We start from the raw sequence: 19,732 nt of genomic DNA on the forward strand, positions 1-19,732 counted from the left end.
CAAGGGCTCGGTGCTGCAGGGAGCAGGGCGGGGCTCAGTGCAGGGGGCTCTTCCCCCACACGGTCAGGACTGACCCCAATTCCCCAGTGCAGTGCTGGGGGGGGAGGGGGGGCTCAGTGGGGGCAGGGCTGACCCGTCAGTCCATGCTGACCCCAATTCCCCAGTGCAGTGCTGGGGGGGGGGCTCAGTGGGGGCGGGGCTGTCCCGTCAGTCCATGCTGACCCCAATTCCCCAGTGCAGTGCTGGCTGGCACTGTGGCGATGGCGTGACTGATGATACAGCAGGGGGCGCCCTCCCCCAAGTCAGTACCAGACCCACTGCCCCAGCATGGCACCGGACATGCCACCCTGCCGGAAGAGCCGCCTGTCCCGGGAGGCCCTGCCCACTCATGGCTATCCTAGGGGCATGGGACATTTCTCCAAAGGAAGCAAAGCGTCCACGGGGCGTGTTGGTGAAATGCTTGGCAGCTCACCAGTGGTGCAATGGGCATCCCCACGATCGGGCTCGGGGGGGGGGCACTATCAGGGTGGCAGCACCACAAGGCGGGGGCCGATGACAGCATCTCTCTGACCCCCCGCACCCTGTGTCTCCGCTGCAACCTCCCACCCATCACAGCTCCGTGCCCCAAGAAGCTGGGGGTTCCCTCGCTCTCCCCTTGGGCAAGATGCCCTTTGGCTCTGCAGGCAGGCGGGGTGTGTCCAGCACGAGCCCTGCGCCCACCCTCTCCAGCCAGGGGTGGAGCTGGATGCGCCTGAGCCTGTCTGCTCCTGGGCAGCCTGGAATTGGCCCCAGGAGAGGCAGCTGGAAATGGGCAATGGCTGCAAGGGGACACGTAGCAGGAGCTGTTTCCTGCCAGGCTAGGGCTGTAGAAAGCAGCCCCGTCCTCTCACGCGAGCACCAGGAGGCGTCTCCTCTTCCCACCCCAGCCTTGTGCCTTTACAAGGGGAGAGCCGCAGGGGGGGGTGCAAAGCAGCCCGAGGAAGTAAAGGACGCAGATGGCAGGGGCAGCAGCAGGGCACGTGCCCCATGAAGCGCCCGCAGCTGGAGTGCAGGCCGGGAGCACATGCAGGTCACCCTCCTCCACCCATGCAGCGGGAGCCGGCTGGCAGGGGCTCCCTAAGCAGGCAACCAGGGCTCTGCTTCCCCCGCATCCCTGCCTGGCACTGCATGAGGCTGGCGTGTTGCAGGAGGGAAACCAGCCCCGCCAGCAGCACCCGCTCCACCCCGGCACAGTGCCCAAGGCAGCCGTGGCTGGCGCCTGCCCCCTGCCCACCCCAGCGCAGCACACGACGCCCCACACCACGCAAAGGAGGCCAGCGCCCCCGGCCGCAGAGATCCACAGAGAGTGAACTTTTATTTTCAACAAAGACAGCGCCTGCCCCATGAGATAGAAATGGGGGGGGTGCGGGGAGGGGCCCCTCCCAAGGTGGACTCTGGGGTCTAGGGGATGGAGAGAGCCCCCTCCCGCCTGGGCAGAGCAGGCAGAGCGGAGGTGTGAAGAGGAAGAACAATGGCGGGCGCAGCGAGCGGCAGGGCGGGCGCCCCCCGCGGCGGGCAGGGGGGTGGGGCTGCTTCCATGGGGCGTCGGTCCCAGGTGCACACGGTGCACTGTGTGAAGAGATGCCCAGGTACAAAAGAGTTCGGAGCCGGCTCCCCCGCCAGGACGCGCCGCACAGAAGTCGGGTCCTGCCAGCGCCCGCAGAGAGCGGGGCTGGTGGCACTGGCGAGGCAGCAGCGGGCGGGAGGCCGGTTGGCGTGTGCGTGTCCGGGGGTGCGTGGCCCTGTGTGCGTGACCCTACAGCCGTGGGCGTGTGTCTCCAGGGGTGCGCGCGTCCCGTCGGTGACGACGTCAGAAGGGAAGAGAAGAGAAGAAAGCCCACAACAAAAGGCGAGAGGAGGATGGTGTGCCGGGGGGAGGGAGGGAGCACGGCCCCCCCCAGGCGGGGGGGAGCAGAGTCCAATGGCCGAACGAGGAAAACAAAACCCCCCACAAAAGGGAAACAAAATCCTATTGTCCTTTTGTTTGCTTCTCCCTTCTGCAGCGCAGCGTGGGGCTCCCCCCGGCTCACACCTCCGTCTGGAAATCCCCTTCTGACACGTCCAGGTTCATGCACGGGGGCTCCCAGCTGGCGCATTGCAGCTCCAGCTTCTCTCGCTGCTTGGGGGGCAGGGAGCTGAGCGTCATGGCCTTGAAGGTGCTCCAGCTCGTCTGCTGCTCCTCTGGGCTGGTCACTTCCTGCGCAGGGCGGAGGAAAGAGACGCATCGGGGATGTAACGGAGCAACAGCACCGGTCCCGCTGGGGCTCAGCTCCCCCTCTGGGCCTGGGCAGAAAGAGAGCTCCGTTCTCCCACCCTTGGCCTGCTCTCCACAGGCTGTGATCGCTGAGGCTGTCTGTCTCCCTGGGGCTGGGCAGCTGGGTCCCTGGGACTCGCTGTGATACGGTCATTATTAGGAACAGTTTGGCTACTCAGCCTGGCAGCACCTGCAGTGGAGAACTGGGGGGCAGGCCCCCTATGCCAGCATGGCAGGGAAAAGGGGCCTTAGACCGGGCAGGAACCCAGAAAGCCACTCGGGGGAGGCCCCGGCTGGCGTAAGGGCTCTGCAGTGGCCCAGGCCCCCGTGCAGGGTTGCCGTGAGAGTGCACCGCACCACGGCCAGAGGGGGCCCCGAGCAGCAGCACGGCCCTGGGCAGAGAGGGAGCAAAACGCAGCCAGCAGGATGTTTTGCACCCATTTTGCGCAGTTTCGAGGGGACACCTGAGGGGCAGGGCAGTGGGGACCCAGGGCCGGGCAAGGGGAGGATGGAAAGTCCCCCACTCCCCTCTGTGTTCCTATTCCCTTCGCAGGGACCAACTAGCAGGCAAAGGGCCAGAGAGCAGATGATTTGGAAGCCACCTGGAGAGAAGGACAGGCCGGGGTGCGCGGCCAGAGGACAGGTGGGTGGAAGGCCTGGGCGTAGCCAGAGGGCAGGAGGGCAGGAAGCCGGGACACACAGAACAGCCAGAGACTGGGCAGGATGGATGGGGCGCGTGCCCGAGGGCGGGCGGGCAGGACAGGGTGCACCAGGGTGTGCGGATGGGCAGAATGGATGGGGCGGGTGCCCGAGGGTGGGTGGCCAGCATGGGAACGAAGCCTGGAACAACATGCATCTGAGCCCCAGGTGCCTTTGCCTGAGATGAAGATGGAGCCTGGGGAGGGGCCCCTGGACCGAGACAGCATGGGGACAGCATGGGGACAGCATGCCGAGGGGGAGAGACATATGACACAAGGGGGTGGAGATGGGGTGGGAGGGCGAGGAGGATGGACAGACAAGCTGGGAGGCTTTGTATGAACTACAGGGTCACGCTGGGCAGCACCGCGGGAGGCCTTCATCCTGCAAGGGACAGAGCGAGGATGAGGATGGGGTGAAGACGCTGACGTGCCAGGATCCCTGTGAGCAGATGTGACGAGGACTCAACGGGGGGGGATCTGCGGGGGCACAGGGCTCCCGAGGGGCAGCAGCTCTGCCCTAGGCTCCCGCCCAGGGATCCCCCCTCCCCAGGGGCTGGTGCTGCCGAACCCGCGGCTGGGGGTGTCCAGGCTCTTACGCTGGATGTGCTCTTCTCCGCCCCGGCCGAAGAGACGCTCCACCGCTTCTCTCTCTGGGGGGAAGCACAGGAAAGGCAGCTGGCGTCAGACACTAAGGCACAGGCCCCCCCTCCCCGCGGCTGAGTCCTATGGCACCAGCTACTGGACGTCACCCACCTCAGGTGCCTTATGGGTGGTGTGAGCCCCCAGGCAGCCCCCCGGCTTGGGGGGAGGGGTGGGCTGTGACGCGCAACGATATTGACTTCTCGATTCGACCATCGGCCTAAGCAGGTGCCCAGGGGTCCCTCCCAGCAGGGGGAGATGAAGGGAACGGGGTGAGGCCCCCCAGCCTCCGCGGTCCCAGCCTTCCCAGAAGGGAACAGCCTGGCAGCGCTGGCTGCGGCGAAGCGACTCAGGCCAGCAGGAGGCGCTGTGCAGCACAGCTAACCGTGCGCGAGCGAGGTACGGATGGTCACGGTGCCGTCCGTGCGAGACAGCCGACACCGGCCGGGGAGCGACAGTGAAGGGCTTCCGCAAAGGCCAGCGACCGGCAGCTGCCTAGGTCAGTAACGCAGCCCTGCGCGGGGATGTAGGAACAGACCAGCCCTGCCCCACGCCGACAGCCTTACCTTGGCAGCATTGGTAGCAGGTGCCCGGTACCGATCCATCGTGTGGAATTTCTGGTTCAGCTCGCGGTAGAGTTCGGAGTGGCGCTTCCTCGTGTGCATGACTTTCTGCAAAGGGATTGGGGGACGGGGAACGTACGTACGTCGAGTCAGTGCCGTTTCCACGGATACACAGCATCATCCCCCTCACCCCCCACCCCTGCTCCTGGCCTATGGGAATAATGGTTGTTCCTTTACTCGTTACAGCAGGGGAGCTCACACACTGGATTTCTGTAGGACCCACGAGAAACAGTCGCTATCATTGGTTTGTGTCTGACGTTTCTTGGCAACAGAGTGGCAGGAGGGACTCCAGCCCCCTTTCAGGACTCCCCCCCGTCACCCGCCCCAGCAGACTGAAACAGTCACACACGTGCAGCAGGTCAAAATTTAGGTGCTTAAATTCCTCGGCGGTTCCCCCTTCCCACCAGCTGAAATGACCCTGCCTGATTGGGAGCATCAGCTCCCTCCATGAACCTGGCGAAAATATGCCCAGCACCCCTCCGGCGTTTTCATCAACTGTGAGCGCTCTTTATTGCCTGGTATAAAACTCCCCGGAGCGCAGCTCCTATTTCACCGGATTCTGCTTCAATTGGGCCAGGGATGCGGTTGCAGGAGGGAAATAAATAAAGGAGATTTTATTTCCCAAACCCAGCCGAGCTCCTTGCAGGGCTCCTCCCCAGCCCCCACCTCTCCGCAGAGACCAAGCACCAACCACCCTCGATCCCTCTCGGCTTCGGGCAGGACGGCGCTCACCGTGCCACGGGTCCCCCGAAGCCCAGAAGGGAGCTCCGTCACCGTGTCGGTGCCAAGGCACCAGGGATCGCCGCATGAGCAGCAGAAGTGGGGCGGGTCTCAGCGGCGCTTACCTCGAAATCCAGATCTGAGTATCGTAACCGCTTCCTCTGGGGGTGAAATATACGCGCCAGCCAAACCAAACCGAAAAGGGGGAGGGGGGAAAAAAGAAAGATCTTTATTGGTCTAGCCGGCAAAGGGGGGAAGAACATGCGCTGGGGCGAGGGGCTGGGAGAAGGATGCCCATTTACACCTGACTGAAGTGACTGCTATTCTCACTGACGTCAGCAGGAGACACCCCAGTCTGCAAAAACTCGGTCCCAGGACCGGAGGGCACCAAAGCTCCCCCTTTTGGCTGGATTTCTCATCGCGGCTCCCTCTGCTAGGATGGGACCTCCCCTGCCCTCATCTGCATATGTTAATTAGCCACAGACCCCTGATAGGCTAGCAGCTGATACCTGGGCTGCCCAAAGTGTTAGAGGGGTGGGTACCACCGCTATGGCAACCGTTACTATAGCGTCTGTCCATCTTTTAATGCAGTTAGCCTCCCAGCCCCGCTCTGATGTGGAATGTGGGTAACAGCTACGACCTCATTTTAGAGCTGGGGACTGAGTGACTCGCCCCACGTCACACACCCGGTCTGCGGCAGAGCGAGGAATTAAACCCAGGTCTCCCACGACCCAGCCTGGTGCTCAAAGCACTGGGCCATAGCAGCAGACGCTTGCCCCGTGCTGGGGTGAGGATCACTCCAGCCCTGGGGGCTTTGTGATTCCTTGTTACTACCTGGGAGGGACGCTAGGTACCTGGGCAGGCCCCAAATCAGACCTGCTTTAAAAGAGCACCCAGCAGGGAAATGTCCTCTAGCCATGCGGCTTCTGTCTCTCTTTGGCAGCAGTCACTCTGTCACCAAGAAGTTGAAAGCGATACGAACCCGTTACTCACACAGTGCGGGCGCCGTTCATCGGAGGAGGTGAAAGCACCAGCCAGGTATTAATTTAACCTCCCCGGCCAGGCCAGTAGCATTATCCCCACTTGGCAGTTGGGTAAACAGTGCGGTGAAGTGGCTCGCACAGGAAAATTAGTGGCAGAGCCAGGACGAGAAGCCAGGAGCCCTGACTCCCGCAGACCCCACTTCCAGCCGCAGACAATAGCCACCATTTTGACGTGTCACACAGAAAAGGGATGTACAAGCGCCCCCTGGTGCTTTGCAGCCAGTGGTTAATTAACACACACTATTCCCAGAGCGGGCCTTTGTTCGAGGGGGGACACCGGCCATGGGGTTGGGGCTCAGCCAGGCGAACGCACCGGCTCCTTCTCCTGTTCAGATGGACGTTGGGGAACAGCAGTGAGCTAAAGGGAAGGTAAATGCAACAAGAGACAAATGCTGCCTCCGGGCTCCTCCCAAGGGATGAGACACACCCCAGAGCTGGCAAGGAACTGCTCAAAGCCGGGTCACCGCACGGATGTGCACTGGGTGGGAAAGTCCTGGGTACAAACGAATCCCAGCAAGAGCAGGAACAAGAGCCCCCTGTGCGTCACAGCACGATCAGTCCCCGAGACGCAGCTTCGCACACCCTGCTGTGCACACGCTCGCTCTCGCACACACCTTTGCACGTGGCCTTGCACACGCTCGTGCATGCGGTCGGTCACGCATGCTCAATAACGTTCACTGTCTCTCTCATATACTTGTTGCTGTTTGGCACATGCAGTTACCACTTGTGCACTCTCACACACCCACACCTGTGCATTCTCTTGCACAAACACACGTATTCACACACACACACTTTCTCAAACACACACACTTGTGCAGCCCCTTGCATGCACACACCTCACTACAGATGTGCACACTTTCGCCTGGTCCCGGGCCCACCCGCTCCCCCTCAGCCACCCAGGGCAGCGGGCTCTGGGCCCGGGAGCGGGTGAGCTCACCTCGAGTGACCCCACTTTCATGGCGGAGCCCGGCACCGTGCGCGGCATGGTGCGGCTGCGCTCCGTGAGCTCCGAGGCCAGGATCTGCCGGACCGTGGGGTGCTGCTTGAACTGAAGGCCATATGGGTGCTTCACCGTCCCGTAGGGCTGGTTCAAGTTCACATTGATGTGGTCCACCGAGACAAAGCCGGGGTAGACCTCCGACTCGGCCGCACGGTGCCCCTTGCCCACGTGTGGCACCTCATCCACCTTGATGTTGAGCTTGCCCTCCTCCCGGCTGAAGGGCTTGAGGCTCACAGTCCGGCGGGGCAGCACCATGTAGTCGCTCTCTAGTGCCGGGTCCGGCGCCCGCATCCAGCCGTAGTCGGCCTGCCGCAGGTTGCTGTCCGCGCACAGGTAGACGGGCCCCCGGCTGTCCAGGTTGACGTCCTTCTTGGCGGGCAGGTCGCTGAGTTCGTTCAGGCCCTTGTGCGTCAGCTTGGGCACCTGCACCAGGATGCCGGTGGGCGGGATGTTCCCCGGGAGGCTGGAGAAGCCCAGGCTTCCCTCGGAGCTGGGGTGGAGCTTGGGATCCTCATCGCCGTCCAGGGAGATGCGCGACAAGGTGCCCGTGATGGTGGAGGGGTTACACGCGTTTACCTCCTTGAAGAGGACTGGCCGGGGCAGGGAGAAGAGGAGACGTGGGTCAGACGTGGAAAGGCAACGTGAGGGTGTCTCCCAACCTCCAGGGACACTGGGATGGGGTCAGACTGGCCCTGACCTAAGTGGTGTTAATACCAGGCTGTTAGCCCCGTACGGGGGGGTACCCACCCCCATGGCGCCTGGCTGGCGCTGCTCCTCTTAGCTCTTCCTCCTTGATGCTAAGCCCCAAGGGATGGCATGGATCTGTGGCGATTCACGTCCCTGGCTTGGGGGTGGGGAGGGGACACAGCACTGCCCTCCCTCCCAAAACACCCCACAGGAGCAGGACCAGGCCTCACCTGTCTGACACGCCAGGTTAACGTCCTTTTCAAAGTCTGTCTATAAGAACAGAGAAAGAGGGGGAGAGAGACAGAGCGGGGAGAGAGAGGGAGACCCGGAGGGATGAATGCATCACAGGCAGCAAGCAGGGCCAAAGGAGCCTGGCAGCAGGGTCCCCGGGGGTCTGGCTACACTGCAGCCGGGAGGGGCGATGCCCAGTGTGGGCAGACAGACGCATGCGAGCTCAGTGCGAGTAGTGTGAATGTTACGGCCCTGGCTAGCCACTGAGTCCAAGCCCTCCCGACCCGCTGGGTACGAGCTGGGGTGGCTAGTCTGAGCTACCGCCAGGGCCACAGGGTCCATGCTGCTCGTGCATAGCCCAATCTGCACGGGCCCCGTGCTGCCCAGTCACCTCTGACCAGGGCCGCATGCCGTCTGCTCGCCCGGTCCTGCCCCAGCCCAGGCCCTGAGCTGTCTGCTTGTCCCCTTGCCGCCCCAGCCCGAGCCCCGGGCCGTCTGCTCCCCTGTGCCACCCAGCCCGTGCCCCGTGCCGTCTGCTTGTCCCCTTGCCGCCCCAGCCCATGCCCCGTGCCGTCTGCTTGTCCCCTTGCCGCCCCAGCCCGGGCCCCATGCCGTCTGCTTGTCCCCTTGCTGCCCCAGCCCGGGCCCCGTGCCGTCTGCTTGTCCCCTTGCTGCCCCAGCCTGGGCCCCGGGCCGTCTGCTCCCCTGTGCCACCCAGCCCGGGCCCCGTGCCGTCTGCTTGTCCCCTTGCTGCCCCAGCCCGGGCCCCGTGCCGTCTGCTTGTCCCCTTGCTGCCCCAGCCCGGGCCCCGTGCCGTCTGCTTGTCCCCTTGCTGCCCCAGCCTGGGCCCCGTGCCGTCTGGTCGCCTGGTGCCGCTCCAGTCCAGGCCCTGAGCGGCCTGCTTGCCCGGTGCTGCCTGGCTGATGCTCACTCACCATGATCTGCACCTGTCCGTTCTTACAGGAGTCGGGCGAGTTCTCGTTCTCGTCGCTCTTGCACACGCCGATCTGGCACTTCACTACGTCCTGCACCTGGGCGAAGCAGAGGCCGCGGTTACTGCCCTGGGGGTTGGCAGTGAAAGAGGACCCCTGCTGCCCTGCCCCACTCACAAATGATTACTAGGGTCTGTACGCCAACTGGCTCTACCCCAGCCAATCCTCACGCCCCGCCCAGATCTGCCCCTCTGATCCCCAGCCCCCCCGCACAGCATCCCTTAGCCTGCTGCTGGGCAGTAACCGGGGGCAAGGGGAGGTCAGTCTCCATATGCTCTTTGAGGCCTTGGACCCTGGGCTGGGGCTGACAGCTGGAGATCCAGGGGCATGGACACTTGCCCGCTTAGAGCTGGACTGAGCCCCAACCCCTGCAGAGGAGCCAGCGTGAGGGCAGGGCCCCCTTAGCCCCTCCATGCAGAGGGAATTTCACCACAGGTCACCGCGGTGCCCTCGCAGCCACCTCTCACTCTCCTGCATCTTGTGGGACCTCTGCCCCAGCATTGCCATGAGCATCTTTCCTACGCCCTCCTGGCACCTGGGCAGTGACAGCCACTGGGCCCCTGCCCTGATGGGAACCTTCCACCAGCAGCCGGCCACAATCTCTCCCTCCCTGAGCTCCATGCCCATCTGTAACGCTGACCAGCTCCTGCTGCCATTTGAGCTGTTACCTTGGAGATATTTACAGTCTCTCCAGAGCCTCCTCTTTACTAGACTCTATAAATCCTACGGCCCTTGGCTCGTCCTCCTGACCCTCCGCTCTGGCCGCCCTACTTGGCATTCCAAGGCGAGGCTGCTGTTGCTAACTTCCCCAGGTGGTTACAAGGACGGGGCCATTAGGCCATCCCCGGTTTGCGACAGGACAGGCCAGACGCACGTAACGATAGATCTTGCACGTGCACTCTCTCGCTGGCCGCATTTTGTATTTATAGAGCTGCCTTCACAGTGCATCATGCTAAGATAAATGGGCAACCCAAGGGAGCTCCGGAATGCAGAGGGACGGGCTCGGAAGGACGTGGTTCTCTCCAGGCGGATGATGGACAGAAATCCACCCCCTCCCACCCTCGGGAGCTGGGCGACTCCATTAAGATTTAGCGTTGCATTTGGAGCAGAAAGCCGTATTTTGGACTGGTCTGGGATAGCTGCCTCCAGCCAGGACCGTGGGCTTCGATTACGCTTTGCCTACTGTCTCCACAACAGCGCGTCGTGCTTACACGCAAAGGGCCCCCTTTCCACAGTGGGACCCCGCCCCGCCCCTGCATTCCCACCCGCTGTTTTGCACAGTCAGCGGGCGTGCAAACCCTCAATCGCTGGCAACGGGGTGTGCACAGAGCGCAGGGCTACTTGTTCCGCCAGGGGTGTGGGGGCAGACTCACTGAGACCCCTTTTTCTGCAGAAGGAGTGGAAACCATTGTGCAGCCGCTGGCGTGTGCAAGGCCAGGGGTTTGCATGTGCAAATCTGCGTGTGCAAATCCAGGGGCAGGCCGAGCCACAGACAGCTGGAGGAAGGGAAGGACAGATGGAACCTCAGCCCCCGGATCAGACCAGCAATGGAGTTAGAACGGCCCCTGCCAGGGCTGTGGGCGTGAGCGCTGATGGCGGGGCAGGGCAGGCAGTGCGGGGCCCCACCTCTCGGCGTAGGAAGCAGTGCACCGTGATGATGACGAAGCCCTGCACCGAGTTGAAGACGGCGAAGAGGACCTGGAAGAGGATGGAGCGCCGGTCAGTCATGGCGAGCACGGCCGACATCCAGGTGAGTGCCAGCAGGGGCAGGACCACGCAGGAGCTCCACAGCGACGCCCTGGGCGGGGAGAGGGAGGGACGAGGGTGAGACAGACGAGCCCCGGCGTCAGTCGGGGGGGAGGCTGCTGTTTAAGAGGAACGGCGGCCGTTCCCGAGGGAGCTGCGGGAGCCCAGTTGCCAGCGCTGTGGGGGGCTGAGCCAATGTCCCAAGGGCTAGGAAAACCAGTGAGTGCTTTCCGCCTGCCCTCACTGCAGTCTCGCTGGTGAGAGCTGAGAGATCCCGCCTGTCACCCAGGCTGCAGGTTACAGTGCGGGCACCGTCCAACAAATCTCCCGCTTGTAGCCCCCCTGGCACTGTCCCTCCAGGCACAGCCCAGCCGGTTCGTGGCCTCTCTGCCAAGTCTGCCAGACTGCGTGCCAGCTTCTCTGATGGGGGCATGGAAGAGAGACCCAGCAAACGCATTTCAGGTAGGCCAACACCATCGTTCTCAGATTGATCTGGATTTGACCCAGGCTCCTAATCCCATTCCCCTGAGCTGTTCAGCACTGCCTTCCCAAACTGCATAAAGGCCCAGAGTTTTAAAGGTATTTTAGGTCTAAATCCTATTGACCATCAAATGGATTCTGACTCCTAAGTGCCTAAATCCCTTCTGAAAAGGAGCCGGAGGCTCCTAAATCAATTAGGCGTTGCAATGCTGAGTGCAGCAATGCTTAAACACCTTTAAAAATCTGGGCCTAAGAGCCCCATCACCTCCTGGGGTGAGAAAGACCTGCATCTGCTGAGGAAGCTTGTAGCTTTGCCTGCAATGCCAGAGCCCATGCCCCAGCTTGTGTGGATGAAGCATGCAAACTCCTGCAGAGGTGAGCCAGGCTCTGCATGCAGAGGACAGAGTGGCAGGGGGAACGGCTCATGCACTCAGCTCGTTAGATTTAACTATCTTCTCATTTTAACCTCTCCTCTTGCTGCTCTGTTCAGCTGTTGAAAACTCATTAAGTGACAGGCAGAAGGCAAAGCCTCCCGGAGATTTAAGGGAGAGAAGTTGCAGAGTTGGGAACGGAGAGCCCGGCCTTCCTTGCCATGATACGGGTCTCAGCTAGCCCCGGCCCAAGGCACTCAGATCCTGGGCTTGGATTACAGCTAAAAGGTCCTTCCCCACCCAGCTTTAGGGGGAAGCTGAGATAGCAGGAGGCAGGGATTTCCCTACACCCCTGCATGGGGTGTTTACCCCCCCGAATTTCCCCAACCCCCACCCCCGAGTTTTGTGAACTAGTTACATGTTACATGCAGTGTTGCCAAATTAGTGATTGTTTGGAAATTTCATTTGAAACTAAAACATGTATACACACTTTAAAAGCATATACAGTGTATGATAAAATACATGTATCTGAAAAAGTAGAATAGATTTGAAAAGTATGAACATAGACTAGCTTCCTTGTACAGCTGTTTATGACAATGTCAGTGCATTCATTTCGGTGATGTTGGCCAACCTAATAATTTCAAATTATGATTTGTAAGCAAAGTCTAAATGAGCTCTCCCTGACAGCCAGTGATGAGCTGGGAGGGAAAGGCTTCAGGATTGGATTGTATTTACATTCACACCTAATCTACCTAGGTATCCAGCAAACAGAGCGGTGTTGCCCAAGTGATAGATTTTGGCTGGGGTTGGGTTACAAATCACTTGAATGCAGGGGGTAGGGGGGGAATGAAATGTTGTTATTCTTATTGTAGGAGTAAAGGGCAGTAGAACTGTCCTTAGCCTGTGCTGATTGAGGGCATCAAGAGAGAGGGTGGGGACAGCTGTTTTGCTTGATGGTCTGCCTGAGTCCCAAGTACTGTTTGACCTGCCTCTCTCCGCTGTTTAAAGACAGAGATGATTGGGCTCCACAGATAGTCTTTGTTTTGTTAAGTGACCACTACAGCTGAAATCACTGAGAATCAGGTCTAAGTGCTTAGGCCAGCTGTGGGACAGTGTTTCTGTGGCAGAGACGGCCTAGTCTGCACTCGCAGCGAGGTTCCCCCACTGAGAGCTCAGCTGAAATCACGGAGAGCTGGGTGGAACCTCAAGAGACCAACTCGCAGAGGTCACAGCGGCAGGTGGCAGCCGAAGGTGACGGCGCAGGGCCATTGGCAACAGAGCGATGGAGTGAACGGTGGCACAACGAACAACAGTGGCCAGAGCGAACAGTGAGCAGCTGGAGGAATGAGCGAGGTGCCTTCTTGCCCCCCACCTGGGAGGTGAACTCATGTGAAAGCACCTCTGAACGCTGAGTCTCCACTGACCAAGGACAACACCGGTGAGTGTTAATGAGGCTGTTAAGAATGCTGGAGACACAACACAGTTCATGCGAACAAACATGGCCGTGGCATCCTACTTTCTATTTAAGCAAGAGATACCACACACTGCAGACTGGAGGCCAATGTTAAGTGCATTGTCACGTGTTCATCCTGAAGTTGAACGCTGGTTCCGAACACAACCAGCAAATGCTCACTGTCTTTCTGCAAGAAACTCAACTGACTGGCTAGACATATGTGGTGCAATAGTGAAAGACTCAACAGTTGAAAAAGTGAAGACCTCTCTCACCACATTCAGAAAATTTGCATACATGGCTGACGAATGCACCAGTGCAAATGGTCATCAAGTATTAAGTCATTGTGTATGTTGATGTCAGGGGTAGGCCAGTAGATGCATTTCTAGATGTTCAAGTGATAGAAGAAAAATTGGCTGCATCTGTGACAATCCACATCTTAGAAGAGTTAAATGCTTGTCAATGGGATCCCAAACAGATGGCTGCTTGTGCATATGATGGAGCTGCAAACTTCTCTGGAAGACATGGTGGAGCACAAGCTTTGCTCAGAGAAAAGAGTAACCCTGGTCTCTCCTATACACACTGCAGAGGCCATCTACTCCAACCAGCGCTAGTACAAGCTGCAGACTCTTCAAAAGACATTAAAAAAGCTATAAATTTAATGTCTTCATTATATTCTTTTTTCAGCAAGAATCCAAAAAGACTGAATATCTTGGAAGATACAGAAGATACACTGGGACTGAAGTTCAAATTAGTCCAACCTAGGAAAACCCTCTGGCTTTCTCATGAGCGATCCTTGACTGTTGTCTCAAAATTACTCCAGCCATTATTACTGGCTTTGGAAAGTATCTACCAAGATGAATCTAAGTAGTGAGGCTGGTGGATTACTTTTGCTACTACCTTCAGAGAAGACTATTGCCATTCTCTCCCTTGTAAGTCTACTGTTGAAACCACTTGGGTCACTAAACAATGCCATCCAGGCATCTGCTACAACAGTAGTAGATCTTTGTCCAGCAATAGAAGCTACATTTGGATCAATCCGAGAGCTATCCACTGAAAAAGTACTGGAAGAAGCAAAGACTTCAGTCCAGAAGTTGACTAATGAAGGCATTTATATTGAATCCTTAAGTGAAAAGGCAAGAAGTGTTTGTTAAGACAACTGAAAAAGTACACAGACTTGATTCTTAAAAATCTACAACGACTTCTAGATTCTACTCAACCTCTACGTAGCTTTTACAGATCCCTGTCTTATAAAACACGACAGTTGAGTGGAGTGAGGCACTACCAGCAAATGGGCTGCCGTGTGCTCAGGACAGAACAGAGAATTTGAACACAGAGTGGAATATCATCCGACGAACGAATGAAGATTTGACTTCAACTTCTCTTTTATCATCACTAGTGGCTTGACCCGATCTTTACGCTCTGTTTCCTGGGCTGAAAGAAGTAGGAATGCATCTCTTGCTACTCCCAGTCACAACAGCTACAGCGGAGCGTTCGTTTTCATCATTGAACAGAATTTTGTGTTTTGAAAGAAGTCGCCTTCTGCTTGATCATGTGAATGAACTGATGAGCATATCAATGGAAGGAATGGAAGTACCGGACACATGAGAAGCCACCAAAGATGAACGCATTCAATTCAAGAAGTTCATTAACAGAGTTGTGCAAAATTATAACAAGAAACCAAGAAGGATGTAGATGGAGTGCTCCATAGAAGGCTTGAGTAGCTAACTTTAATTTGTGTGATGATTTTAAAATCTAATAAAATGGTCATGAAACATTTTTCAGTTTTTACTCTGGTGCCACACAGCCCTCCTTCACCCTCACGGTCTCACCCCTCATCGGCCCTGACCCCCACCCCCATTTCAATTCAATTCCTGGGGAAAACACTTCCGGGAGGAGAATGAAACCTGAGGGCCAGGTCTGATCTCGAATGCGCTGGGCTCCAGTTCCAAACTGCTCCACACCTTGGGCCAGAGGTGCAAGGAAGCGCTTGGTGCACTTCAGTGAGCTGAGTCATCATTTATACCAGTGCAAAATGGGCACAAAAAGGCCTTTTGGGCCGATGCAAAAACACGGACAAGGTGCAGAGCAGGGCTGGATGAGACCCACTGCATTTACACTGGTGTGGCTACTGGCTGGAGTCACTCCTGATTTGCACCAGCATGCGAGAGAATCGGGCCTGCTGGGGAAACCAGCAGGAGGGCCTCCCTCCTCATTTCTGGTGGCTATTGGCCTTTCTTCCACTGAGCCCTGTATTCCTGAGACAACATTCCAGGCGGAAAGCTGATGCCAGATGCCATTAGCAGTGATGCAAGATAAGCCAGGGGACGGCACAGAGTGTGCGCCCACGTGCCTCTCTCTCTCGCCATGAATAGCAGCAGAATAATGAGAAAGGATTCGGGGGAGGACGCGGGGGAACGAGATGATAGAGCACAGACAGATTAACCATGAGAGCAGCCTCTGACATGGAGATAGCCGGCTAGCAGCTCCCCTGCACCCCAGCCATGCACATGGACTGACGATGGCGGAGCACGCCCCCACGCGGGGAGTCTCCAGGGGTTCACTCCAGGCCTCTGGGGCTGGGCTGGGACCCCACAAGCATCGTGAGGATTTTGGATCAGGGGGTGCATAGCAGAGCCCAATGTGGGAGGGTGACGCATGGGTTAGAACAACGTGTGTGTGCGGGGAGCGAGATCTGGGGGAGTGTGTGGGGGCTGCGGGGTGCATGATGCATGCGGGAGTGCGGGGAGCTACGGGAGGTGTATGGGGGCACATGTGGGTGCAATGTAGGTTTGAGAGCCTGAACCTTCCCATTCCTGCATTCTCTGCCCAAGCACAAGGACTTCGATCTTTAAAAAAAGGATTTTTTACATTGTGCTTTTGGGGAATTTCCCCAACAACGTAAGGCCCGTTCAGCGTGGCCGTGTCGCTCCCCAGGGTCTCTGGCTGCTGTCAGCAACCCCACCACCAGCGTCCCAGTGTAAGGGGTTCTGGCACCGGCAGCCCTGCCCCGGGGCCTGGCTGGGAACATTCTCATCAGCTGCTGGGTTCGGCCTCCGGTCATGGGGAGCGAGGGTCCCCTCCTGCTGGGGTGGCCGGAACCAGCGCGCATCCCAGCACAGCCCAGACAGCGCTGGAGACTGGACTCAGCTTCCCTGGTTTCCACACATGCTGCCCTCCCTCAGAGGGCAGCCAGGCCCCCACGGGACATGTCCTCAGCCACCTCTCTGTTGTGATTGCCCTGGGGATTCTGGTGGCAGGAACCACTCGGCCTCTGGACTGTGACCCACCAACCGCCAGAAACGGACCGTCTTTTCATCACTGCTGCCATGGGCAGGATTCAAACCAGTGGTGGAGAGGGGAACGGCTCTGTAAGGCACTGCCAGTCCCCCTGAGCCATGGAAAAGGAACTTGACCTAGCCCCCCACTCCTGAGCCCCATGTTACACCACCACATGGGGTACAGGCTCCCTGCAGCAAGGACGGGGGACGTATCAATCCCCCGGAGCTTTTTAGCTCTTTGCTACCTTCCCACACTGGCTGCCCTCTTCCACTCACCCCCAGCTGGTCCCGACTCCCCTCCCCTGCTCATCTCCTCGTCCCCTCTTCCCCATCACTGATCCCCTTTCCCCCACAATCCGCGCCCTCCCCTGGGTCTGGGACCCCACCCCCTTAGAAGCCCTGCAAGGTCCCAACATACAGAACACAAAACAACCCAGCCTGGAGATCTGGCTGGTCATGGCTGCAAAGCCCCCGTTCCCCCATTCCCACCCCTGCCCAGGGAGGGAGGGGGGGCGAGCCCCGCCCCACGAAGGACCTGCATGCACACACCCACACAGCCCCAGGCCAGCCAACGCAGGCCCCGGGGCAGCCCCGAGCACACGGCATTCTCCAGCCCCGGGGCGGCAGTGAAACGGCTGAGCGCCCACCAGGCAACGCCCCCTCCCTGCCGTCCCCCCGCGCCCCGGCCAGCGGGAGAATGCTGCGCCCCCAGGTCACGGGCAGCGTGGCCACACACGCGGCAGCGCGAGCGAGCACAGAGAGGAGCCAGCGAGAGACTAACATGGCGCTGCTGGCGGTGGCGGAGGTCAGGGCGGTGCTGGACACCACGCCGCATTTGGTGCATTTCAGCAGCAGGCGGCCGCAGGCGGGCTGCTTCCAGCTGAGCGCCCCACCCCCCACGGGAGAGCCATGCGCCGGCCAGGGGGCAGGGAGGGGCGGGAAGCGAGGGCACGAGGCAGGCGGGAGGGGACGGACGGACACATACACCAAGCAAATGGGAAAAACAGAGAGAGAAAGAGAGAGAGAGAGAGAAATTGTTAGTTGCAGGCCGGCACGCTGGATGGTTAGCGACAAGCACAGGGCTGGCAGCGCTCGCTGGGGGGCTCTGCAGTAGGATCCCCTCTTTCCCTATACGACGGGCATGCCCCCGCCCAAGCGCTCCCCGCCCCTCCCCCGTGGGGGAGAGGTTCAGCAATCTGGCTACCCGCTGGTAACGGGTGCAGGGCCTGGGCAGGAGCCGTGGGCACGTCTGGGTAACAGACAACGGGGCAAACACTGTCCACTTGCTGCGGCAGTCAGCTCAGTGCCACCCCCCATTCTGTCTCCCCAGGCCTCCAGCTAAGCCTCCTGGGCGGGGCGGGGCTGGGGGAGAGGGTGCTGATGGGTGGCTTGCGTATCTCTCTTAGATCGGAGGAGGGCTCATCTGTAGGGTGGGGATGGCATGTCGCTGGAGCTGGGGGTGAAGGGCAGCTCCTGGAAATCCACACTCCACCCACCCACCCCGCTTAGCTATGTGAGCTGGGAGCCTGCTGAGGACTGGGCAGACTTCACTTCACTTGTGAATGGCTGGAGCCGAGCCCAGGTGCAACCAGGGGGCGCACTGACACAGCCAGGGTAAGGAGGGGGGGCTCTTAACACCCTGAGCCTCCAGCCTCCCAGAGCAAACGGGACATGGACTGTCTGCCACTGCCCCCGCTCCTCCTGACTGCACCTGGGCCTCCAAGGGGCAGAGGGTATTACCTGCCTGTGTGTGCCCTCCCGCTCGCCCGCCCCACCCGGGGGCAGCCCTGGAGGGCACTTACCCGGCCCGCTGCTTTTTGGACTTATCTGAAATGCCGTCCCGAGACATGAGCTTGTTGAAGACAATGATCCCAATGAGCATGTTCACCTGGATGCGGAGACAGAGACAGAGACAGAGCCCAGGTGAGGGGCAGGGTGGTGACCCCACACAGGGGACCCAGCACTGGGCAGCGCCCTCCCCTCCTGCTCTGCCCCCACCCCAGGGGAAGGGAGGGACTGGGCTTTGTGAGGATCATGGGAGAGTTCAGAGAGATTGTGGGGAGAGCTCAGCGGCAGGGTCTGGGCTGGGAACGGGCTGGGGTCAGGGGAGGAGAAACAGGGTCGTGGGGTGCGAAGGGGAGGGGCTCCCTGGGGCTGGGGAGCGCCAGGGCCCGAGGGGGAGACGGCAAGAGACAGGGGTTGGCTCTTTTCTTCAGCCAAAGACGTGCTCCCAAAGGGCAAACACCTACCAGCACGATGACAGCAGCGGGGCCGACGAAGGCATAGAGCAACCCGCCTTCCAGGGAGAGCCAGCAGCTACAGCGGGAACACAGCGCCATTAGGGGAGATGGAATCCCCTCCCTATGCCGCCCCGTCCACTCCCTGCCTCCCCACACTGACCATGGCCCATCTCCTACCAGGGAGCCTGGCTCCTCGCCCCGCCCCGCAGCCCCCAGCTCTTGCCAAGTCTGGTGTCCCTCGCAGCGCAGAGCCGGGGAGCCCCTGCGGCCCCAGCCCACTGTGCACCCCCAGCCGGGCTCATTCCAACACTCACTAGCTTGCTGTTCCGTAGCCTTTGGTCCGAGTGAAGCCGACAGAGACTGCAACCACCAGGGCTGGCAAACCTGGGGAGGGAGAGGAGACAATGGCCAAGATCTGCAGAGGGGCTCAGCACCCACCTGCCCCACTGACACCACTACCCTCCATTTCCTCCCCACTGACACCAGTGCAGCATCCCGCCCCCGTGGCGAACAACTGCCCTACTGCCCCCCTGAACAGTAAGAGCTGCTGGGAGCAGAGCCGGGGGAAGATCTGCCCCTGCCTGTGTCTATAGACCCAGGGCAGCAGCTGGAGAGCAGACAGAGCATGCAGTGACTGATGCACCAGCAGGGGACCCCAAGCCACCCAGCAGCGATGGGGGGCTGGGATGTTCAGCTCCAGCACATCTAGACGTGAAACAGCGCAGCGACCCACGGCGCCTCTGGGTTCAATCTGCCCTGATGAGAGCGGGGCTCGTCGCACGGCTCAGGGGCTGGGGTGAGGGTCAGAGCAGGGACTCCTGGCTTCTATTCCCAGCTCTGCCACTGGATTTGCTGCGTGACCTTGGGCAAGTCACTGCCCTGCTCCGTGCCTCAGTTTCCCCACCTGTGAAATGGGAGTGATCGTCCTTAGCTCACCCCAAGGCGGGGTCTGAGTGTGACCACCATTAACTCATGCATGCAAGTTCTGACCACTAGACCCCGCCCCTTCCCTAAGCAGGACCCGCTGCTCGCGGGGAAAGCGAGCGAGGCCCCTTACCCCATCCCAGGCATAGGAAGCGCTTCCTGACCAGGCGTGTACGGATCCTGCCGATCACAGCCAGGTAGGACTGCCAGGCCTCGGTCAGCACCCAGCAGAAGGACGAGAGGAAGAAGAAATGCAGAAATGCGGCTGTCATGGTGCAGACGCCCTGCAAGGAGAGAGAGATGGCAATCAACAC

At 59.8% G+C, this 19,732-nt stretch overlaps 1 protein-coding gene across 7 annotated transcripts in view; it reads right to left on the reverse strand.

Annotated features, from left to right (window-relative positions):
• Positions 1 to 1,335: 1,335 nt before the first annotated feature.
• ADGRB2 (adhesion G protein-coupled receptor B2) overlaps positions 1,336 to 19,732 on the reverse strand; it is a 101,586-nt gene continuing 83,189 nt past the window's right edge. For 6 of the 7 annotated variants that reach the window (XM_073317499.2, XM_073317500.2, XM_073317505.2 and 3 more), the window contains 13 exons: positions 19,552 to 19,702; positions 18,809 to 18,878; positions 18,504 to 18,570; positions 18,057 to 18,142; positions 17,036 to 17,134; positions 10,553 to 10,724; positions 8,870 to 8,965; positions 7,934 to 7,973; positions 6,954 to 7,606; positions 5,099 to 5,134; positions 4,197 to 4,301; positions 3,588 to 3,641; positions 1,336 to 2,236 (listed from right to left, as the gene is read on the reverse strand). In XM_073317499.2, the coding sequence (XP_073173600.1) occupies positions 2,066 to 2,236; positions 3,588 to 3,641; positions 4,197 to 4,301; positions 5,099 to 5,134; positions 6,954 to 7,606; positions 7,934 to 7,973; positions 8,870 to 8,965; positions 10,553 to 10,724; positions 17,036 to 17,134; positions 18,057 to 18,142; positions 18,504 to 18,570; positions 18,809 to 18,878; positions 19,552 to 19,702 (1,800 nt within the window). In that variant the 3' untranslated portion in view covers positions 1,336 to 2,065. The remainder of the gene's footprint in view (positions 2,237 to 3,587; positions 3,642 to 4,196; positions 4,302 to 5,098; positions 5,135 to 6,953; positions 7,607 to 7,933; positions 7,974 to 8,869; positions 8,966 to 10,552; positions 10,725 to 17,035; positions 17,135 to 18,056; positions 18,143 to 18,503; positions 18,571 to 18,808; positions 18,879 to 19,551; positions 19,703 to 19,732) is intronic. The other variant, XM_073317504.2, reaches the window with a different exon arrangement.

The sequence above is a fragment of the Lepidochelys kempii genome, chromosome 19 (genome assembly GCF_965140285.1).
Source record: "Lepidochelys kempii isolate rLepKem1 chromosome 19, rLepKem1.hap1, whole genome shotgun sequence".
Lineage (NCBI taxonomy): Eukaryota > Metazoa > Chordata > Testudines > Cheloniidae > Lepidochelys > Lepidochelys kempii.